The sequence below is a fragment of the Mustela nigripes genome, chromosome 4 (genome assembly GCF_022355385.1).
Source record: "Mustela nigripes isolate SB6536 chromosome 4, MUSNIG.SB6536, whole genome shotgun sequence".
Classification (NCBI taxonomy): domain Eukaryota; kingdom Metazoa; phylum Chordata; class Mammalia; order Carnivora; family Mustelidae; genus Mustela; species Mustela nigripes.
In genome coordinates this window covers 167,265,400-167,287,817 of record NC_081560.1, presented here as the reverse complement: position 1 = coordinate 167,287,817, position 22,418 = coordinate 167,265,400, and the positions used below count along the sequence as shown (strand labels likewise).

The 22,418-nt window shown below is 43.4% G+C and overlaps 1 protein-coding gene across 9 annotated transcripts in view; it reads left to right on the top strand.

The window, feature by feature from the left end:
- STN1 (STN1 subunit of CST complex) overlaps window positions 1–22,418 on the top strand; it is a 43,986-nt gene that overhangs the window by 5,210 nt on the left and 16,358 nt on the right. For 8 of the 9 annotated variants that reach the window (XM_059398497.1, XM_059398498.1, XM_059398496.1 and 5 more), the window contains exons 3-7: window positions 3,220–3,315; window positions 9,449–9,517; window positions 14,828–14,995; window positions 15,738–15,852; window positions 19,090–19,264. In XM_059398497.1, coding sequence (XP_059254480.1) covers window positions 3,220–3,315; window positions 9,449–9,517; window positions 14,828–14,995; window positions 15,738–15,852; window positions 19,090–19,264 — 623 coding nt within the window. The remainder of the gene's footprint in view (window positions 1–3,219; window positions 3,316–9,448; window positions 9,518–14,827; window positions 14,996–15,737; window positions 15,853–19,089; window positions 19,265–22,418) is intronic. The other variant, XM_059398495.1, reaches the window with a different exon arrangement.

Below are 22,418 nucleotides of genomic sequence, written 5' to 3'. Positions count from 1 at the left end.
AGAGAGAGAGAGAGAGAGAGCGAGCACAGGCAGGCAGAGTGGCAGGCAGAGTGGCAGGCAGAGGCAGAAGGAGAAGCAGGCTTCCTGCCGAGCAAGGAGCCCTCTGTGGAACTCGATCCCAGGACACTGGGATCATGATCTGAGCCAAAGGCAGCCGCTTAACTGACAGCCACCCAGGTGTCTCCATCCAACTATTTTTAAGCTCTTCTGTCGTAGAATAGAATCTTCTCTTGATAGAAGGACGTGGTCCTCTGCACTTCTTGTCCGTCCCTTCAGCTTCTTCTCGTGGGTTGCATTTCTGATACGTGTAGTCATGTTTCTCTACAGGTGGACACGTGCCTTCTCTATTCCCAAGCAGTGTGTTTTCTCCTTGCTTGATTTCCTCTGAATGTTTTGATTCAACCCATGCATTAGTTTCTCCTGAATTTGCTCTCCTTTATTCAGAGATGCTTTAGAGATGTGTTCTATATCAATTGCTTGAGTTTGGAAGGATTTTTTGCATTTTTGAGTGACTCTGTCTGCCCTTCAAGGTGAACCACTGTCAGTGTAGAAGATAAAAGTTTAGGGAGCGCCCTTTTCAGTGCTTTCTTTGAGAGAGAGTCTGTTGTGTCTTCAGGTGAAGACCTGTTCAGATTTTTATCTAGTGGCCTGACACAGTTGGTAACCTTGGAGGGTTGGCCTCCATCGCAGGTGACTTGAGCACCCTCACTGGCTTGTGTCATTAGTCCTGGCTTTTTATCACCTTTTCATACACTTCAACCCAGGCAAAACACCTTTTGGCTAGCTCTGTTTCCCTTCTTAAAGTGTGTCGGCTCTTTACTATAAAACCACCATAGTAGTGCATGGCAGGGTGTCCCAGGGAAACCCAGAGAGTCCTGGGACTATCTTGAATTTCCAGACGTCACCAGAAGAGGACCCTGCAGTTGGGAAGACATTTCAGGGATAGGCAGTGGGCTCTCCAATGGGTCTTGAGGCCTCCATAGTTCTGCTTCCTACTACTAATGTCCTGGGGGCCACAAGTGACCACATGGAACCCTCTCTAATGCCAACAGATGCCTGGCAACCAGGACAGACCAGCCATTGAGATGGGGGTAGGGGAAGACCAGTCAGTTTCTAGAAAATGGTTCTCTCTAACTCTTCTCTGCTCAGTGCACCAGTAGACAGTGTTATTACTTGTCCAGTGCTTTTCGGGAAGCAGAAAGGGCTGGCTGCAGCCAGAAAACAGCATGGAGCTCAGGCCACTTCAACCCCTCCCCCCCGGCCCTATAGCAGACCCAGTAGTGCCATGCCATAGCTCTTCTCTGGACACAAGCGTGTCAGGCCATGGTGCTGGGGAACACTTCAGTAGAGGACTCCGTGTCCACATCCCTAGGGTAGGCCCATAGTCTCCTGATTTACCCTCCTTTCTGCCGCCGGGAAGTCTGAGCTTGCCTGCAGTGGTCCTGCAGGACTCTCCCTCTGAAGTCGCCCATTTCCCTTTGTGTTTGGTCAGTGGAGGCAGGTGGGGGCAAAGGCCCCAAGGGTCTCACGAACCGTAGTAACTAAGGGACCTGGATAACAATCCTAAGAACACAGGAGGAGTCGATCGGAACTGTCCTGCTCTTAAAATTGCATGGATTTTCTGTGGAGCCAGTTTGTCCCCATTCTACCTGTGTTCCTGGAAGAGGGTGACCCTCCTTCGGGGATGACACAGTGACTCCGGCTCCTTCCCCTGTAAGGCCCCGCCATTTCAGCTCATGGCCCACACAGTTACCCCGTGCATGGTCTCTAGCCAACCAAATATTCTTTAGAAGGATGCCCTGCTTGGGAGAGGACCCTTCTTTAGGGTAAATTGCCACCATTTTTTTTTCCCTTCCAACCACATCTGACTCCTAGAATCTCCAGTGGGCTGAGGCTCAGAGCCTTCTTATCCATCCTCTGTGACTCTTCATGAGTGACTTGTCCCCAACCCCTTTATCCACATGGGATACCATCAGCAGAGGCCAGTCTGGGGGTGTTGAAGGGCATCAGGGTTCAGGCCGCAGGTCTGTCCCACCGTCTAACCCCATGGATGTGGAGAACAGAGGCTCTGACCAGGCTTGATGGGGAGGGAGGAGTTGGCCAAAAGTCGGTGCTGATGAATCTTTGTTTACAGGTCAGATCTTCATCGAAAAAGGAAATTGCCACTTAGACAGTTATAGCCCCTTTCTGCAAGTGAAGAATTCAGCCATCATGGGGGAAAAAACAGGCTGGAGAAGATTTTAGTCTGGGCTCAAGAGCGGCAGGAAACGGACGCACGTGCAAGTAGCTTACACCAAAAGGGTCAGGATGTCAGGGGGCTGCAGACAGGAAGCCTGCAGGGGCCAGGATAGCACTGGCACCCAAGATTGGAATCAGGGAGTCCCTGCAGCCAGGAGTCCCTCTGTCTGTGTCCCTTCCTAGGTCTAAAAAGGCATGTAAGGTTTCTCCTCTCAGTTTTCTCCTCTGGTGGGAACCTGCCTGCTGGCATCTGTCCTCTGAGTTTGGAGAATAGTTTTAAAAAAGAGAAGTTTGGAGGGCACCTGGGTGGCTCCGTTGGATTAGCGTCTGACTTGACTTTTGGTTTTGGCTCAAGTTATGATCTCAGGGGTCCTGGGATCAAGTCCCCATCAGGCTTCGCACTCAGCCGGGAGTCTGCTCCAAGATTCTCTCTCTCTGTCCCTTCCCCCACCCCATTCACTTGTGTACATGTATTCTCTTCCTCTCTCTCAAATAATTTTTTTTTTTTTTAAGAGGGAAGTTTTTGAGTTATAATCTGCTGGCTCCAAAGAACAGCATTTTTTTTTTTTTTTAAATTTGGTAACCTAATTTATCTTCTCTTTAAAAAAAAAAAAATCAATGTTAATTCATAGAAATGATGACCGGCTTTCTAGAAAAGTGCTAGTAAAAAAAATCAAGTCTTTCCTGTGATTTCCTCTTTTCTTTTGCAATCCCTCAAAATAGATTTGGTCTCATAACCTAATGACTGTTTTCAGGCCTGTTGTGAGAGGTCCACAAGAAGGCACATTTCATTTTCGCAAACGGAAAGGTTAACCAAATCTAGCTGGGCAATGTTGGTTTTTTCTTTTCTGCATTAGTACAGGCTTCTTTAAAACCAAACTGTCTACTTTGGACCCTTAAGGAAAAGACATCTGAATTTCTTAGGGCTTGCCATTTGTCAAGGACTGATTTCTTTTCTTTTCTTTTTTTTTTTAATTTCAGGTGTATTTTTTTACAAGGGGCACCCAATAAAGCAGGTAGAGATCTTGGGAACTGTAATTGAAAGGAGAGAAAAAGATGCTTTCTACAGTTATGGAGGTAAGAACAATTGTGTCTGGCATGGAGTTTATGTGGAAGGACCTCCCTTAGCTGATCCTTGCCTTTGAAGGAACGGCAGCCTTTCCCAGTGGCTGGGGACGCTTATGGAGCCCACACACTTCTCCTTTCTTAGGAGCCCCTTGGAGCCACCAACGTGGACTGAGAATAAAATGAGGCAAAATGTAGGAATGCAGCTGATGAATACTGTCGAATGACAACTGATAGGGAGTTAGGGGGTAGAAGAATTAAAATATGACCGTGTTGATCAGGGACAGACACCTGATACTGGAGGGCATAGCTGTAAATAGCAATGGATGGTAGCAGATGTTTATATTGATACCTTTAAAAATAAAAAGGCCAGGGGCGCCCGGGTGGCTCAGCCGTTAAGCATCTGCCTTCGGCTCAGGTCATGATCCCAGGGTCCCTGGGATTGAGCCTCACATTGGGCGCTCTGCTCAGTGGGAAGCCTGCTTCTCCCTCTCCACTCCCCCTGCCTCTGTTCCCTCTCTCGCTGTATCTCTGTCAAATAAATAAATAAAATCTTAAAAAAAATAAAATAAAAAGACGAGATTAATGTTAAGGAAGACTCTCCCAAGAAGACAGGGAGGTATGAAAAATAATTGACAAGATTTATATTCAGAACAGGAATTTTAAAAGGCCTTTTGGTACTCAGGGCTGAATATCTATTATCAGAAAATTTCTGTCTCCTCATGATGATACAAACTAAATAAAGGATTTCTGTAGTTTGGACACCAGCAATTAGCGTTGTGGGTCTTGAGTTTTTTCATTGAGTTTAATGTAAGCATTTTAATCTGTTGCCTTGTGCAGCTCTTAGAGTCTCCACAGTTAAGAGGCCAAGCTGGGTATTTCCTGGGAAGCTGAACTTTGGATTCCAAACCTTTGCTTTTAATTAGCGGCGTTGCTTTCTGTTGTGTTGCCCTGGGTTTGTGTCCTTGCTCTACTTGTGGAAACATAAAAGGCAGTTGAACTAGGGGACGAAGAACATCACCCTGGCGGTCTGTGCGCCTTAGATAATGTAGAGTATGGATGCATCTTGTTGTATTTCCTCAACGTGTTCATTTTCCTGAGGATGATTGTCTCGTGCTTATGAAATAACATGTGAGGGAGGTTTCTCGTGCCTTCTTCTCTTCCCCAGCATCTATATTTTTTAAACTCCAAAATAGATCATCTTGTCAGGCATTCCCATACTGGATCTCTTCTCTATTTTACCAGAGGTATTGGTTCTGTTTTTCTCCAGACAGTTTAAGAAGTACTCGCCAGTTTCCTATAACATACTCAGCTGTGGGCAAGTACATTTTCTATAGTATAATCAGGTACTTCCTCTCCAAATCCCACTGATGAAGTAACAATTTCAGGTTACAGAGCACTTTTATATGTGTACTTTTGTGTCATTCTCCTCCTGAGGTTTTGAAATAGAAAGGACAGATGTTCTTTCCATTTTGTTGATGAGGAAAAGAAGGCTCAGTCACTTGCTCAAGATTCCACTGATGGAGGTTTATAGGCCCAATCTGCTTACTGATTCCATTGTGATGTATAGTCTCCATATAACTCAATTTGATTTTTCTCTGTCCCATCACCTCACCAGAAATCAACTTTGTCTGTTTTTTGTTTTTTGGTTTTTTTGTGTGTGTTTTTTTTTGCTGGAGACAGTATATTTCGTTGATGGTACATGACAAAGTAGGGGTTCCCAAACCCACCCCTTCTCAGGGTTCTGATGGACCTCTACTCTCTAGAGGTCAGGAGATTCTCAGTATATTGGGGGATGAGTTGGGGCAAGGACTCCCCAGCAGCTGAGGGCCTTTCTCTTCCTCTTGCTCTCACCAGGGCTGGTGGTCCAGGGGTCCCTTATTCCTTGGAGGCCATGTGAACTTTAAGGCTCTCCCCCTGGTTGCTGTAACCAAATTGATTGGATAAGCTTGACAAAGTGTCATGAGGGCAATGCCAGCCCCATCATTGAAGGTGGGAGAGTGGGTATCACTGTGAAAGTTGTAGGACACAGCTTGGTCCCCAGTGTACCCCAGGATGCCTTTGAAGGGACCTTCTGATGCTTGCTTCACCACCTTCTTGATGTCTTTGTATTTGGCAGCTTGCTCCAGGTGGCAGGTCAGATCCACAACTGACACATTGAGGGTGGGGACACGGAAGGCTGTACCATTGGGCTTTCTGTTCAGCTCAGAGATAGCCTTGTCTACAGCCTTGGCAGCACCAGTAGAAGGAGGGATGATGTCCTGGGCAGCCCTTCAGCTATCACACCTCAGCTTCCCAGAGGGGCTGTCTCTGGTCTTCCTGGTGGCAGTGATGGTATGGACTGTGGTCATGAGTCCCTCCACAATGCCGGAGTTGTCATGGATAGTGCAGGAGGCATTGCTAACAATCTTGAAGGAGTTGTCACACTTCTCATGGGTCACACCCATCCAAACATGGTGGCATCAGCAGAAACTGAGATGATGAACCTCTTGACCCCACACTCCAGCTGAGCCCCAGCCTTTTCCATGGTGGTGAAGGCCCCAGTGGACTCCCCTATGGACTCGGCACCACCTCACCCCGTTTGATGTTGGCAGGATCTCACTTTGGAAGGTGGAGATGGGCTTTCCATTGATGACAAGTTTCCCATTCTCAGCCTCGACTGTGCCGTTGATCTTACAGTGGTGGAATCACGCTGTAGAGCGTAGACCATGTTGTTGAGGTCCACCAAGGGGTCACTGATGGAGACAATGTCTACTTCGCCAGAGTTAAAAGCGGCCCTGGTGACCAGCACCTGATACGGCCAAATCCGTTTACTCTGACCTTCCCCATTGTGTCTCAGGGATGCTGGGGCACTGCACCGGGAGGTGCGGCTGTTTGTTGGGTGGGGAGAGACCTGGACAGAGCCCCTCTGGTCTTTGATTGTTTTTGAGGTCACATGAAAGAGGCTATTCAAGGATCTTCATCCTGGCCCTAAAACCAGGCCAGTTACTGTACCTGTGACCTAAAGGGGCTTCACTTAACCCCTTTCCCATTCTAGAAATATTAAGGAGATAGGTATGACTGTTCCCCAATAAATGTTCTTTTCAGGGTGGAGGCTAGAAGCAATGAGACACATCTGTGGGCAGTGGGAAAACAAAAAGCACCTGAAGGTTGGGGTAATTGAGAACAGAAAGAAGTTTAGTTCTTGTGAGGCCTGTTCAGGGGCGAGCGGCACCCTCCCTGCTGTCCTCAGGGCCAGCTTGGCTCTTGGGCCACCGGCCAGGCAGCCACTCCTCGCTGTCCTGGGTCTTGCTCCACCTGACTCACTATAGTTCTGTCCTGGGGGGTGTTTCCTGTTCCCACTGACTCATTCCATTGCTGAAACAAAAGGCCAGTGGCCCCGGTGGTGCTGCCCAACCGGGGAGGATGTTGTGCAGCTCTGCAAGGATGCTCCCTTTCCGGGGCATTCCAGCAGCCAGACCTCAGGCTGCCGGCTCCCAGCACCTGTTGGGAGACGTTGCAGGCCAGAAAGTCCAAGGGTTTGGTAGCCGTGCCTGGCAGAGCACTTGGCAGCAACTCAAGCTCATACCTAGAATCCTGGGAGACTCTACTGTTAATGTTTTCACATTTTCTAGAACAAACGTTCATGTGCTCATGTTTTTACTTTACATGATAAACCAAGATTTTACACTGGCCAGAGAAGTGGTGTGCCTAGAGGTATCATACAGTCGTTTTTGAACTCAGAATGTCCTCATTGATTTATTTTAAAATGACACTCCTATCATAAAATAAAATTTAAAACTAGAGAAATTTTTACTGAAGTACATAAAAGTCATGGGAAACCCTATAAATAAGATAAAAACAATGTCACTGTTTGGGTGAACGTCCCTCCTAATGTTTTTTACTTGTTCCTAATATTGGGGAAATAGAGATGTGTCCTATTTCCTTGTACTATTATGCATATTTTCTTCTCTTAAAATCTCCGAAATGAGGCTTATAATCAGGATGTACATTTGGTGTGGAGTTCCGTTCCAATGTTCCAGAAAAACCCTGCTATTATCGTTTCACTGTCTTAAAGTCATTTCTGTCAAAATACACTACTTAATGTTTTACATAAATTAGATTATATATAAGATTTCTTTTTTAAAATGAATCATGATATCTTTTAATAGCAGTGAACATAAATCTTCATTATAACTTTTTATATGGTATGCCACTGTAATTTATTTAACAAATTCCATATTTATAAGCATTTAGATTATCTCCAACTAACAATATTATAAACAATGTTGCAACAAACAGCCTTATACAAGATGTGTAAATCTGTGTGTGTATTCTGTTTTTCTCTTCAGGATAAATTTCTGGAAGTAATCACTAAGTCAAAGAGTATATACATTTAAAAAATCAACACGTTTCCAAACTTGCTCTTTAGAAATTTGATATGAATTTATATTCCCATTAACAGCATATGAGGATATCAGTATTTTTAATGTTTGTCATTCTAATGGTTGAGAAATTATTTAAGTTTGTTCTTTTCCTGGTAACTAATGAGTTTAGTGTACTGACACATATGTATTTGGCTGTTTTTATATTTTCCGTAAATTATGTATTCTTTCTCCTTGCCATTTTTAGTCTAGTGGTTCTGATCTTTTCTTTTTCTTTTTTTTTTTAATATTTTATTTATTTATTTGACAGACAGAGATCATAGATAGGCAGAGAGACAGGCATAGAGAGAGAGGGGGAAGCAGGCTCCCTGCTGAGCAGAGAGCCCAATGTGGGGCTTGATCCCAGGACCCTGAGATCATGACCTGAGTGAAGGCAGAGGCTTAACCCACTGAGCCACCCAGGGACCTGGTTCTGATCTTTTCTTATTCATTTGTATGAGCGAGCTATCTATCTATCTATTTATTTGTTTGAAAGGGGGAGCAGAGGGAGAGAGAGAATCTCAAGCAGACTCTGTGCTGAGTGCAGACATGGGGCTTGATCTCACAACCCTGAGATCATGACCTGAGACAAAATCAAGAGGCAGATGCTCAACGGATTGATCCACCCAGGCGCCCCTGTGTGAGCTCTTTATGTATTAAGACCCTCGCCCTGTCATTTGGAAAATTGCTGTAAGGTATTACTTTTTAGTTGGCCTTCTATATCAGACTTTTAAAAATGAGTTCTAATCTTCAAGTCTGGTTAAAGAAGTCTCTTCCAACCAACTGTAAGCCCAAGGTCCAAACATATTTACCCATATTTTCTTCCTATCTATTTTTAAGTTTACCTGTTTTTCATTTAATAAAAATCTATTTAGGATTTATTTTCCTATAAGAAATATTTTTCTTGGCTTCTGCTTCCAGTGCAGGTTTAAACCAGTAATAAAAAAATTTGCCTTATATTCTGTATTACATGTGTATTTACAACAGTCTCACTGATGATTTTTTAAAAAAACCACTGGTCTCTTTTTTTTGAGGTTTTCAGAAATTAGAGAAAACACCTCTCATACCAAACAACTCCAGTTCCTCTGCAGTTATAAATCCATGTACAATGGGAATTCTGTATGTGTGTGTTGCACTAGGGATAAAATAAGCCAAAATTATTTATGTGATTAAAGTATAAATATGTTCCAGTATGAAAACAAAACTTTGGTCTTCTGCAATATACTTGGCTTTCCTTTTGTCCCCTGCAGTATTAAGGACTGGGCAGAAGCTCATTCATAAAGAGAAGTGGGATGCTTTGTCTTGGGAGGCTGTGGAGCTCGTGAAAGGGTGGATGGTGAGAGATGGTTGCCCTCCGAGTCTTTTCACCATGGGCTGTATCAGCGCACTCTTGCTTCAGGGTCGGAGGCCAAGGCCCAGTTTGCATGTTAGCATTCATGGAGATGTCTGTACTTAAGCTCCTGAGGATGGTGAGGACAGGAATCACCGGTACCTCCAAGGCAGGCTGAGTGAAATGTTGACTGCCTTAGGCTCACGTATCACAACGAGCCGTGCAGACGGGCATTTCCTGTCGGTGTACCTGCAGACATTACTTCTGGGAATGGAAGGAGAGTTTCACGAGGGGTTAGCCCAGCCAGGCTATTGAAAGATGCATTTTGGGGTATGGCTGAATGCGATGACGACCCGCTCATTCACTCGCGATGCCCGGATCTCTCTCCTGCCCTTTTGCACTTCTCTTGCAGTGGACGACAGCACTGGAGTTATCAATTGTATCTGCTGGAAAAAGTCGAACAACCACGAGGCTTCATCAGGTACTTTCATTGAACATCCTCCTCTACTTTCCAGCTAACCAATGGTGTTTACTCAAGGGGGCTCATCAGAACAACTGTAGGGCTAAGTTTACATATTTGGCCACTGGTGAATTCTGTGGATCAGCCCGAAGCACTAAACCTGGAGCTCTGGGCCCTCGGCTGACTGATGTCACAGAAGAGCAAGTCGTATTTCTTTCTGCTATCTCCTCTTTGGTGCTCACTTCCTTCTGAGCCTGCCTGCCAGTGTGGGACCAGGTCGCGGGGAGGTGGAGCATTTCCTTTTACTGTGGTCGTTATCACGGAAGTCGAGGTGTTTTAGCCTAGTTGCCAGTTGGCTCAGAATCCCTTTGTTCCACATGTAACCCTTAACCAAAGGTTTTGGAGATTTTTCCTTTTGCATGATGGCCACTAACGTCTGTGCTGCCATGATCCAGATTTTCTGAAATCTCAGGGATACCAGAAATTCTAAGATTGATGAGAAGGTAAATAGGATTCCTTTGAAGTTAACTATTGAGTAACATGAACTAAAAAGAAACTTTATTTATTGTTTTTAAAGATTTTGTTTATTCGAGAAAGAGAGAGAGAGAGCGAGAGAATGAGAGAGAGCACGAGCAGGGAACAGGGGTAGAGAGGCAGAGGGAGAAGCAGACTCCCTGCTGAGCAAGGAGCCTGATGGAGGCTCCATCCCAGGAACTTGGGATCATGACCTGAGCCAAAGGCAGTCACTTAACCAACTAAGCCACCCAGATGCTCTGGAAAGAAACTTTAAAATTGTATATTGAACCCACTAACTATAACTGAAACAGCATTTGGAATTCCTTGAGTATATTTTAATAGGCCCTAGGGAGTTTTTTCAGTTAAGTTCATAATTTAAAAAAAATATATTGGACAATACTGATGATCAGTACACACAGGGCAGTGCCATACACACTGGGGTCATTCATGAAATACTGCCTGCTATACTATCTAACATCTGTAACCATCTCCTTGGGTGATACACGGTGTCTTTCCTCTTTGCCATTACCTGCCAGGATCTCAGCTTCTTACTTTGACTGTCCGGACCAGTGCAATGGCTCTTCACTTAATTTTTGGACGTATTTACATTTAGAACTTGGCCACCATCGCTTCTCGGCCTTTTGGCTAAGATCAAGTGTAGAACTTGGCCACCAGTTTCCTATGACTTCAGTGTTCCATTCCTTATTTGGGAACATCTTAATCATTGGCACTGCTTTGCTTAGGACGCTTTGTAGGTATAAAAAAAAAAAAAAAAAAAAATTAAGGGGTGTGCCCAGGTGGCTCAGAGGGTTAAGCCTCTGCCTTCTTCAGCTCAGGTCATGGTCTCAGGGTCCTGGGATCGAGCCCCGAATTGGGCTCTCTGTTCAGCTTGGAGCCTGCTTCCCCCTCTCTCTCTACCTGCCTCTCTGCCTACTTGTGATCTCTCTCTGTGTGTTAAATAAATAAAAATCTTTAAAAAAAAAATTAAGACAACAGGTTTTATACGGCTGTTTCAGAGCTAAGAAATAAACCTATAAGACAATCAGATTCTTGAATTTTCATATAGCTGTGTCTAGGATATTAAAATCAGTTTGCAGACTTACAGTTTTAGTGTTGTCAAAACCTTCAATCAGAGCATGTTGTTTGAATATATGTGCTTGTTTCAGGCCATGGAGCAGCAGACTTGTTCTCTATAGGGTCAGATAGACAATGTTTTCTGCTTTGTGGGCTCTCTGGTCTGCACCTTGATTACCCAGCGTTGCCATGGGGATACAGAAGCGGCCACACACAGTACATACAGTAAAACTTTATTTACCAAAACAGGTTGTGGGTGGATTTGGCCCAGGGGCTGTAGGTTGCTGATTCCTATTTTAGACATTGTTCTAATTTCCAAAATCGACTCTTTTTTTTTTTTTTTTTTTAAAGAATGACCTTAGGAATACTGTATAACTTATATTTAGTCATTTTTTAGATAAAATGGCTACTGAGAGTGAGATTTTTAAAAGATTTGTAAGTAGATGAATAGATGAACCGTCACGGTGGGCAGCCTTAATTGGAAATTCCTTTGAGAATAAAAAGAGTAAGAGCGCAAGGAGAAAGCCCAAAAAGGATTCTCATCATGTTACATACAAAGTGATATTTTAAAATTATTCCTGACTAGCCCATTCTCTCCTTTTCATCTAATTGCCCTCAATTTAAAAGCTTTCCCCTGGAATGTAGCCAATGAAGACAATTTTTTTTTAAACAAAATTTAGTCTGAGTCAAAATCTTGTTCTAGTCTGTTAAGGTGTATGAGAATAGGCCATTAATTCCTATAAATTAAATTGGACTGGCTTGTGAGACAAATTAAGAAAGCTTGACCCAAAAAAAAAGAAAAAAGAAAGCTTGACCCTTGATACTAGAACTTTGGGGGTGGGGGGGCGCTATCTCCCAGCATGGAATAGGCTACTTAAAATGCAGTCGGTCAGGCTCCAGCCATCTCATTAGGTTCACCAAATTACAGAGCTCAAGCCGTCCTTTCAAGAGTTTGGCTCACCCTTTAAATGAAAGCTGGGCCTCGTTCTCAGACTGGCTGCCTGTCCAGTCATTTCAGCAGTGCTGTAGGAAGCATTTATTATGACGTGTTTTCAGTTCAGCCCAAGTACAAGGTGGCTGGACGGGACAGGAACACAGATGGTATAACGTTTTATAAAGTAGCACTTGGGTGTTTTTTGAAGAAAGCCAGTAAGCTGAGTACCGTTAGTGCCGATAGTGTCTAGATTCCTAGGTGTTGGTTACTGGATACAGAGTGCCCCATACTCCCTGGTTGCTCTTTCCCCGGATAAGGTAGATGCGGTACAAGAAAAGTAGTGCCTTTGCACTTTACAAAGCCGCAGTCATCTAAGTTGTGTTAGATTAGAAAGACAGTGCGATCAATAGGCTAATAGAACCTTTGGTCATTCATTATAGGAACACTAAGTGTATGACAGACCAGCAATGAATCAAGAGCAGGAAATACAGGAGCATTTAACAAATGTTGTTGGCTCAGGTAGATAAAAATATTTTTTAAAAGAGGTGACCGTGATCTGTATCTTCCAGCTTACATGACATAACCCAAAGAAGATGGAGTTGTGTATTTATCACAGCAAATATGGGGTATACATGTTAAACTCTGATAAGTCCTTAGCTGTTAAAGCACCAAAAACTATCATCAGTGACCATAGGATAGACTAAACATTTTTTTCAAACTTTTATGTAGTAAAATGAAATAAAAAAGCATAGAAAAGCAGTGGAATGTGGGGGGGGGGGTGGATGTAATGAGCAGAACTGAGAAAGCTTCCCTAAAATTTTTCAGAAGTTAACATGAAGTATTCAAAATACGCGAAGGATACATAGAATAGTAAGATGATTTCTTACACGTAAAGAAATACAGAGAACGAATCATCTTATATAAAAACATAGAGCCTGTCTGGCAGTTTAAAAGCAAAAATAAAACATCATGGAATCATTATATATTTTTTAAGGTACTAAACATCCAAGCCAGTGTAGGAGCTACAAGTGTGTGTGCATCGCTGGCCACACCTTGTAAAAAGAGAACGGTTGGAATGTTTCTTTCTGGCAAACCTTCTGACAATATGTAATGAACTGTGAACCTGTTTTTAACTTCTCTGGCTGGTAATTCCCAACAAGAATTACACGCAAGAAAAACACGCAATTTTGTCTAGAGGGCTTCGTTACTTGTTTTTTTACAAATAGCTGACATTTATAGACCATTTCCTGTGGCTCTGACATTGTGCCAAACCCATGATGTAAGGGTTAACTTAGATCATATGCAACAGTTCTGTGTGCAAGGTGGACTGTGTTGTTACCCACAACTCGTAGTTGAGGCAACCCTGGTGCAGTGAGGTTAACAGCCTGCCCGCGGTCTCAGAGCTAGTAGGAGGTGAGTGGAGATTTCAACCCGGTCTGTCTAACTCCATTATCCAAGTGCTGACCTCTAAGTCCCATCGGGTGCCGGTGATTAAAGCCAGAATAAAAAATTACAGGGGTGCCTGGGTGGCTCATTGGGTTAAGTCTCTGCCTTCAGCTCAGGTCACAATCTCAGGGTCCTGGGATTGAGCCCCACATCGGGCTCTCTGCTCAGGAGGAGCCTGCTTCTCCACCCCCCGACCACTCATGATATTTCTCTCTCTGTCAAATAAATAAAATTTCAAAAATATTACAGAAAGAGGGGAGAATGGGACATTTAATATGACTAGCTCATCGAACTGTGGCTTGTTAACATGCCAGTGCTCTATGATTTTTTAAAGTGCTTGAGTTGTATAGATTCTGTAGATACACGTGTGTATCTGAACTTGGCCCAGGCAGAAAATCAGAATGTCAAATTGTTTACACACCCCAGCTGTATCGGGAAAACGCAAGAATGCTCACAGGGCAGGCAGCAGAGAATAAAGAATAATAAGCAGGAAGGGACTGGAGTCAGGAACCGCCTGGATTCAAACTGCAGTTTGTGGCTGGCTAGCTGTTTTACTTTGTGCAAGTTGCTTGACTTCTCTGTGACTCAGTGTCCTCCTCTATAGAATGAGGCCAAGAATGAATGGGTGTAGCGGTGAGGTTTAGGTGTGCTAATCCACTATAAAGTCCTTAGAGCAGTGCCTATAGTACCCAAGTATTCATGGCTGTGCTTACTATTTAATACAATTAGAAATTAAACTTAAGTAATAGAAATGACTTAGAATTGAATGTGCATTGGGTTATTTTCACCATGAAGTTGCTTAAACTTAACGGTTTTAAGTGGTGTGAGAATGTGTGTGTGAGAGAGAGAGATCACCGCAGTGACCCAACAAAGATGAGAGGCAAGAGATTAGGGTATTGGGTACCAAAGTGGGAAATCAGCCTGAGGCACATTCACCTTCCCCATAAACAGGACTGCATACGGAGACCTGGGCCCCCTTTTTTCCTATGCCAGATTGGTCTTCATGCAAAGACACTTGAAAGGGTTGCTGAGAGCTATTCCTACCAAACCCAGCTGAATCCTACAGAATTCAGCTCAGGACCACATAGAGCCCTTTGAGGTCACTGGCAATGCAGTAGCAGGGAAGAGCATGTTGGAGCCCTGCCAGAACTGCCTTACTTGGATTATCAGGCCTCTTAGACTCCGTTCCCATTATCCTCCTTTCGAATAGTTACAGCTTGGGCCTTGTGTTCAGCAGAGGATTTCAGAAGGGTGTGCAAGTTTCTTACAGTAGAGCAGCTTATCAGAAGGAGAATGACCCAACACTGTCTCACACCTGTGGCGCAGTGATCGTGTTATGCTTCTGTCTCTTCTGGTCCTAGCAACTACAGCTACGGCAACGCTAGGGGCGCTGAACTTAACCTCACAGCTTAAGAAGCTGCAAGACACCATTGAGCAGAAGACAAAGATCGAAATTGGGGACATTGTCCAGATCAGAGGTTATGTCCACACATACAGAGAAGAGCGAGAGATTCGTGTCACTACTTACTGTAAGCACAAGTTACCTCTGCCAAACTGGTTGATATTCTGGGTGTGTGTCCAGTAAACTCTGGGTTTGCTAAAAGTCAAATGGTGGAAAAGTTCAGATTTTTTTTTTAAAAAAGTAACTCTCTACTGGAGGAAATTTTATTTCCTAACAGGCTTTCTTTAGAAAAGCAGCATTTCTTAACTTTATTTTGAAGAGCAGTGACTAGAAATTGGGGAAGAAAACCAATGATGTATTATATATACCCAGCAAATTTATTTGGGCCACGTCAGAGTTAATGTACTTTGAAGTTTGAAGTGGCAGTCCATGTAGGGTACAGTGTTCCTATTCTTTAAAATGATAGAGATTTCTTGAACACTGCTGAGTCCATTAACTTTGAAGGAAAAGAGCTTATCGGAAATACGATAGTCCCACATCCTCTGAGTGATATGTTTTGCAGGGCTCTGGCTGACTTGGGTTGGAAATCCCACGGATGACCCCTGTTATTTGCCATCGTAGCAGATGGGTGAATAAGGGAATGTGCTTTCCCTGGTTCCAGTCTGCTGCTGGACAAGCCTGTGATGCTGAGGGCATTGCATTCCCTCTCAAAGGATGCCTGGGACCCACACTAAATGTGCATCTAGAATGTATGCTCCTTGGGCACCTAGAGGAAGGGTGACCCACTGGGTGCCTAGCAGCAGTTTGGACGTGGGAAAGAGCTGATCTCATTGTATTTCTATGGCATGTTTTCCCCCACGGCTTGTTAGATAAAGTGGATGATCCCGTGTGCAACATTCAAATCTTGAGAATGCTGGAGCTGCCCCGTATCTACAGGAAGGTTTACGACCAGCCTTTCCGCAGCCCAGCCCTAGAGCAAGAAAGGTAAGCTGTGGCCTCTCCCTGCTGAAGATGTGATGATGGCAGTAAGGCCAAACAGTGGGTGCCCAGATGCTGGGGTGGGCCGGGGTTCAAATCCTGAAGGGTCCACACTCACGGAGGGGCTCCGGGCAAGTCCACTTACTCCCCATATGCCTTCATTTTCTTACCTGCAAAGTGAAGATAGTAATAGTACAGATATTCTAAGGTTCTTGTGAGGAAAATGTGTGTGTAATAGGGAGTCCCTGAAGGAGTGCAGGGAGCAAAGAAAATGTATTTGAGGAAATAATGGATAAAGTTTTTCCAGGTTTGCTGAAACTATATAAATGCACAGATCCAGGAAGCTCAATGAGCCCCCAAGGCAAGAAACCAAAAGAAAACTGCCCTGGAACCTCAAAATCAAAATACTACTCTATGACACATTCTAACAAAAAACTGTATAAAATGATACCCGTCATTCCCAACCCGGACTGATTTTACTTTCTTGTGTGTGGAGGGGGGGAATGGGAGAACTAAGAATATGTGTATACTTGTTAGTGCCTGCATCAGAGAACTCTGAGAGCTGCCAGAAAACCAGTAATAGCTTCTTCCTACGGGTAGAACTGAAAAAAGTTTAGAAAGGAGACTTCACTGTGTACCCTTTAATTTTTTTTCTAAGAATTTATTTTGAGAAAGAGTGCATGGAGCTGGGGGTGGATGGGGAGGGGCTGAGGGCGTGGGAGAGGAGGAGAGAACTTTAAGCAGACTCTGCACTGAGCACAGAGCCTGACGCAGGGCTCTGTTTCAGGACCACCAGATCATGACCCGAGCCAAAAGCAGGAATCGGCCACTTAGCCTACTGAACCACCCAGGCACCGCGTCCTCCATCGCTGCTTTAATTTTTTTAAACATACATATATTACATATTCAAAAAATGTATGTTAAAAAAAACCCAAACTCTAGATCTGGGGAAAGTAAGAGTGGAAGTTCCCCATTTTCCTGCCCCAGTACCATTTCCCAGAGGTTGCCACCATGCGTAGGTTGAGGTGTATCCTTTTAGACATTTTTCTTCTGTGCATCTACAAGCATGAATATTCACACATATATTTTATGGGTTGTCATCTGCTTTTTAATACAAATGGGAACATACTTTATATACTGTTCTGCAGCTTGACTTTTTTTTTCAGAATTTCTCATGAATATTTTAGTTCCTAGAGTCCTGCCTCATCCTTTTAAACAACTGCACAGTACTCACTGTACGACTGCCCTTTATGTCAGAAACAAGCGTTATTGTTGAACAGACTGATTACCAGTAATGAATTTGAATCAGTGGTCAGAACACTCCCAAAACACAAAAGTCTAGGACCAGATGGCTTCACAGGTGAATTCTATCAAACATTTAAAAAAAGAGTTAATACTTATTCTCCTTGAACTATTGCAGAAAATAGAAGGGAAAGGAAAGTTTCCAAATACATTCTGTGCCGCAAGCATTACCCTGACACTGAAACCAGACATGCTATACAAATAGAAAACTACAGGCCCATATCCCTGCTGCACATGGAAAATCCTCAACAAAATACCAGCAAACTGCATTAACAATGCATTAAAAGGATCATTCGCCATGATCACGTGGGATTTATTCTGGGAATGCATGGATTGTTTAATATCCACAAATCAATCAACATGAGACACCACATTAATAAAACAAAGCGTGAGAGTCACATGATCATTTCAGTAGATGCAGAAAAGGCATTTGATAAAACCCAACAGTCATTCATGGTAAAAACTCTCAACTGAGGAGGCTTAGAGTGTACATAGTATAGTGAAGGCCATATATGAAAACCCCACAACTAACATCGTATGCACTGGTGGAAAACAGCGTCTCCTCTCAGATCAGGAACAAGACAAAGAAACCCACTCTTGCCCCTTTCATTCATCATCGTACTAGAAAGCCTAGCCATAGCAGTCAGGCAAGAAAAAGAAATAAAAGGCATCCAAATTGGTAAGGAAAGAGTTAAACTGTCGATACGTGCAGATGACATGATACTAAATATAGACAAGTCCTAAAGACGCCACCAAAACAAATCATTAAAACTACAAATGAGTACTGTATGGTGACTAACAACATAATAATAATAAAAAAAAGGAAACTACAAATGAATTCAGTAGAGTTGTAGGATATAGAGTTAATACACAGAAATTGGTTACATTCCTATGCACTAATAACAAAGCAGAAGGAAAAATTAAGAAAACAATTCCATTTACAGTTGCACCAAAAAGAATAGAATACCTAGGGAAAAACTTAACCAAGGAGTTAGAAGATCTGCACTCTGAAAACTATAAAACATTGATGAAAAAATTGAAGGTGACAAAAATGGAAAGATATTCCATGCTCATGGACTGGAAGAATTATTATTGTTAAAAGGTCTATACTGCCCAAAGCAATCTATGGATTCAATGCAATGCTTATCAAAATACCAACAGCATTTTTCAAAGAACTAGAACAGATAATCTTAGAATTTCTATTGAACCACAGAAGACCCAAATACCCAAAGCAATCTTGAGAATGAAGAACAAAGCTTAAGGTATCACAATCCCAGATTTCAAGATACACTACACAGCCACAGTAATCAAAACAAGTATGGTACTAGCACAAAACTAGACACATAGGTCAGTGGAACAGAATAGAGAGCCCAGAAATGAATCCACATTTATGTGCTCAATCTCTGACAAAGGAGGCAAAAATATACAATGGGGGAAAAATTGGTTTTAAAAAAATTAAAAATAGAAATGCCATATGATCCAGTAATTCTACTACTGGGTATTTACCCAAAGAAAACAAAACACCCCCATGTTTATTGCAGCCTTATAAACAGAGGTCAAGTTATGGAAACAAGCTAAGCATCCATCAAAGGGGAGGAGTGTGTGGGGTGGGGGATGGACAAAATGGGTGAAGGAAAGTAGATACGGGTTTCTAGGTATAGAATGAATATGTCATAGGGATAAAAGATACAGCACAGGGAATACAGTCAGCAGGACTGTAATAGCTCTGTACAGTGACAGATGGTATCGCGCTTGTGAACGTAGCGTAGTATAGACTTGTCAGTTGCTGTGTTGTACACCTTAATTTAAAAGTGGGTGTCAGCTGTACTTCAGGCAATCGAACAAACATCAATATAGTGTCACATGTCCCAGCTGAATTTCTGTTTTAAAAAGAAGCAAAGGTGATAGTTTTCTGCAGGGCTTTTCAAAACTTTCCCCCAGCAGTGATCCAGGTGCCTTGGACCTTGCCAATCTCACGTGTTTGCTGAGTGAAAGAGCCAAAGAATTCCTTGTGGAGAACAAAGTGCAAACCTTTTACCAGCAGGAATTGGAAATTGTGGAGTCTCTGCTGTCCCTTGCCAATCAGCCTGTGATTCACAGCGCGGGCCCTGAGCAGGTAGGTGCAGCACGCATGCCCATGTGAGAACTCAGGTCCCCTGTCCAGTATGTGCAGCTCAAGGGTGTGGGCAAACATGACTGTGGCGTGGACACTCAGAGTGTAGACCCAGGGCATAGAAGTTCTTGTGCTAGTCCATGTTTCTCTTCTGGAAAGGTCACTGACCACTAAGAATTTGAAATGAGAATGCACCTGCCCTTTTGCCCTCCTCACTTAATCTCAGTAAACTTAATCTTTGGGTAGAGGGAAAAGTAGTTTAAGGTTCATACTGTTCCTTAGTATTTATGAGATGGGTGTTTAATCTCAGAAGCAGGAGATAAATGAGAAGAGGCAATTTTCTTTCCAAGATTATTTATTCAGCAGGATGATTTTTTTTTAAAGATTTTATTTATTTATTTAACACATAGAATAAGCACAAACAGGAGGAGAGGAAGAGGGAGAAGGAGAAGCAGGCTCCCTGCTGAGCCCGGAGCCTGATGCAGGGCTCGATCCCAGGTCCCTGGGATCATGACCTGAGCTGAAGGCAGTTGCTCAACCCACTGAGCCTCCCAGGAGCCCCCAGCAAGATGATTCTTGAACCAAAGTTTTTAATAACTTGCTCTCTCTTCATCAAAATAAGGTTATCTTATTAGGATTTATATAAAGACCAAGTTGTATTTAATCTGGTTTATAAGTAAAAATTTCTAGAAACAATCAAGTAATTTCTTACTCCTCTGGAAAAGAGCTATCCCTTTGCCCCCCTCATGTTACAGGTGAACTTACGTTGTTGGTGTTAATTCACTTCTAATTAAGAGTTATTTGAAACTTTGGTTTTAGGCTTTCCCTTTCATTGCGATTCTCAGGTTTTTTTGTTGTTGTGACACCATTTATTTTTATTTACTTTTTTCCACCAGGGAATGATCTCTGCTGAAATGTCACCTTCTTGCCCTCCCCCTATTTGCTGTGATAGCCACCTGCTTCCACACTGTGTTATCACCCTGTTTTCATATCTCAGGTTATCACTGGTATTTATGTTTGTTTGTCTCTTCCTCTTCCAGAATTTAAATTTTACAAGAGCAGAGGTCTTCCTTAACTTGTCTTCACTCTCTAGAACCATGGCCCAGAACAGGGCTGCCATAAACTAAGTTCTTGATTATTTGTTGGTTGAGGGAATGAATAGTTTTTAAAAATTTAAATAGTCCCTGAAGGTATCTAGTTAAAGTTTCCTTCCCATCCTCCCTCTTACCCCTTCCCCCAGAGATAAGCACCATTACTAGCCTCATGAATATCCTTTCAGAGAGAGTCTGTGTGTTTATAAACTAGGAGTGGTTATATCCCCCGCCCCTTCTTTTTTACACAATTGGTAGCAAGCTAAACTCTAATCTGTACCTAGCTTTTCACTGAAAGGCTTGTCTTAGCCTTTCCTAGCCATTCATACAGATTTGCCACTATAATGATCTCTTGTTACATGTACCATAATTTATTTAACTACTCTCTCCATTTCTGGACTGTTTAGAAGTTTTCCGGTCTTTTGTCACTGCCAACAGAGCTGCCGTGAACACCTTGTTAGGTAACATAAGTTATTCCTCATGATTCTGGTGCAACAGATACTGGGTCCTCATCCTGACCTCCTAGGCCACGGGGCCACGGCTGCTGCTTCTCAGTTTCGTTCACGAACCTAATTATCTTCTCTTGGCCGTAGACTGTGGGCCCGGTACCCGCGATGTCATTCACAGAGACCGGGATAGCGTGTCAGGGACACCCCGGTGGGGAGGGCTTGGACTGGCTGCTGCCTTCTGCGACACCGCCGCTCGCTCCTTTGCGGCCAGGGCCCTCCAGCTGGCCACCATCCACAAGATTAGCCTTCCTCTCATGTAGTCGTTCAGAGGCAGCTTACTGCCAAGTTAGCCCCCTAGCACTTCTGACCGCTCTGTCGGTGTGTTTGGAAAGAAACCGAAGCTTAGCAAAGACCGCATTCTTCCTGTGAACCCGCTTTTCTGTCGGGGCCAAGGATTCTCTCAAGACTTCTCCATTCAAAATAACCGTAGGGAACTTCTGGTGTGATAACTTTCTGAAAATGGTTAGAGCAGAAACTTACATCTGCTCCGTCATGTATGTTTAAAGAGATATGAATGTGGGACTTTGTTTTGTCTTTGGAAACTCTTTTCCATCAATTATGAATTACTCCCTCACATGACTCTGGCCGGGGAGGTCAGCGTCATTAAGTTGAATTCTGCTTAATAGAGCCTAGGAGACAAAGGATGCTTTACAATGATGGTGAAACCCTAGATCCTTTGGCACTTTCTGTTGTCATACAGATGAAAGCTTCACAAAAAATCGTTGTGATCGTGTTATACGGTTTAGAGGCCAAGGGAGAGAGGGCTTGAATGTCCCCCGCCCCCTTTTCTTTTTCCGTAGTGGCCCTTCTCGGCAAATCCAGAAACTTGATAAGCAGACCTTGCAAAACCATTGTTTCTTTGACAGCTGGATAAATGTGGAGTGTGTTTGAGAATGAAGACTATATATATATTTCAGAGATCCACCCAGTTCCTGACCTGCGGCTCGGAGAGGCCCACTCAGACTTAGCATGACCTGCCAGTCACACTTTCTGTCTCTGCGCAGTTTCGGTTTCCTGAATCGGATGAGCCTTGTCTTTAGAAAAAGACAAGAAGGACACAAATCCCAGGCCAGGCCAAACCACTGGCTAGCAGAGATGATTGGAGGCCTTGCCCCCTGAGACTGTGGCGTTAGAACCACTAGGGAGCTGTGTTCTGAGGTCAGCCGAGGCAAATGTTTTTGGAAAGGAAGTTTCACACACTGTTTATATCCACAGATCCTCTTCTGTTGGGTCCTTGTTCACAGCTGAAACTGCTTCAGATCTCACAGACCTAGCACACTTACTGCTGCCTGAGCCTACAGAAATCTGGGAGGAGGAACTGAGCTTTTGTGTGGTCTGGGGATAACCAGGAGTCCTTTCTAATGATGGCAGTAATCATGCAACAGTCATTTTTAGTCTCCAATATATTTCTATCTTGGTAAGAGCCATAATAAACTCGACCCTTAGGATCGTGATATTAAATGGACTAAAAAGATGAATTCCTTAGAATTACAAAGATTAAGTAGCCGTAACTGTTTCATGGGGGAGTCTATTTTGGGTTGATTGTGCTTCCCCTAA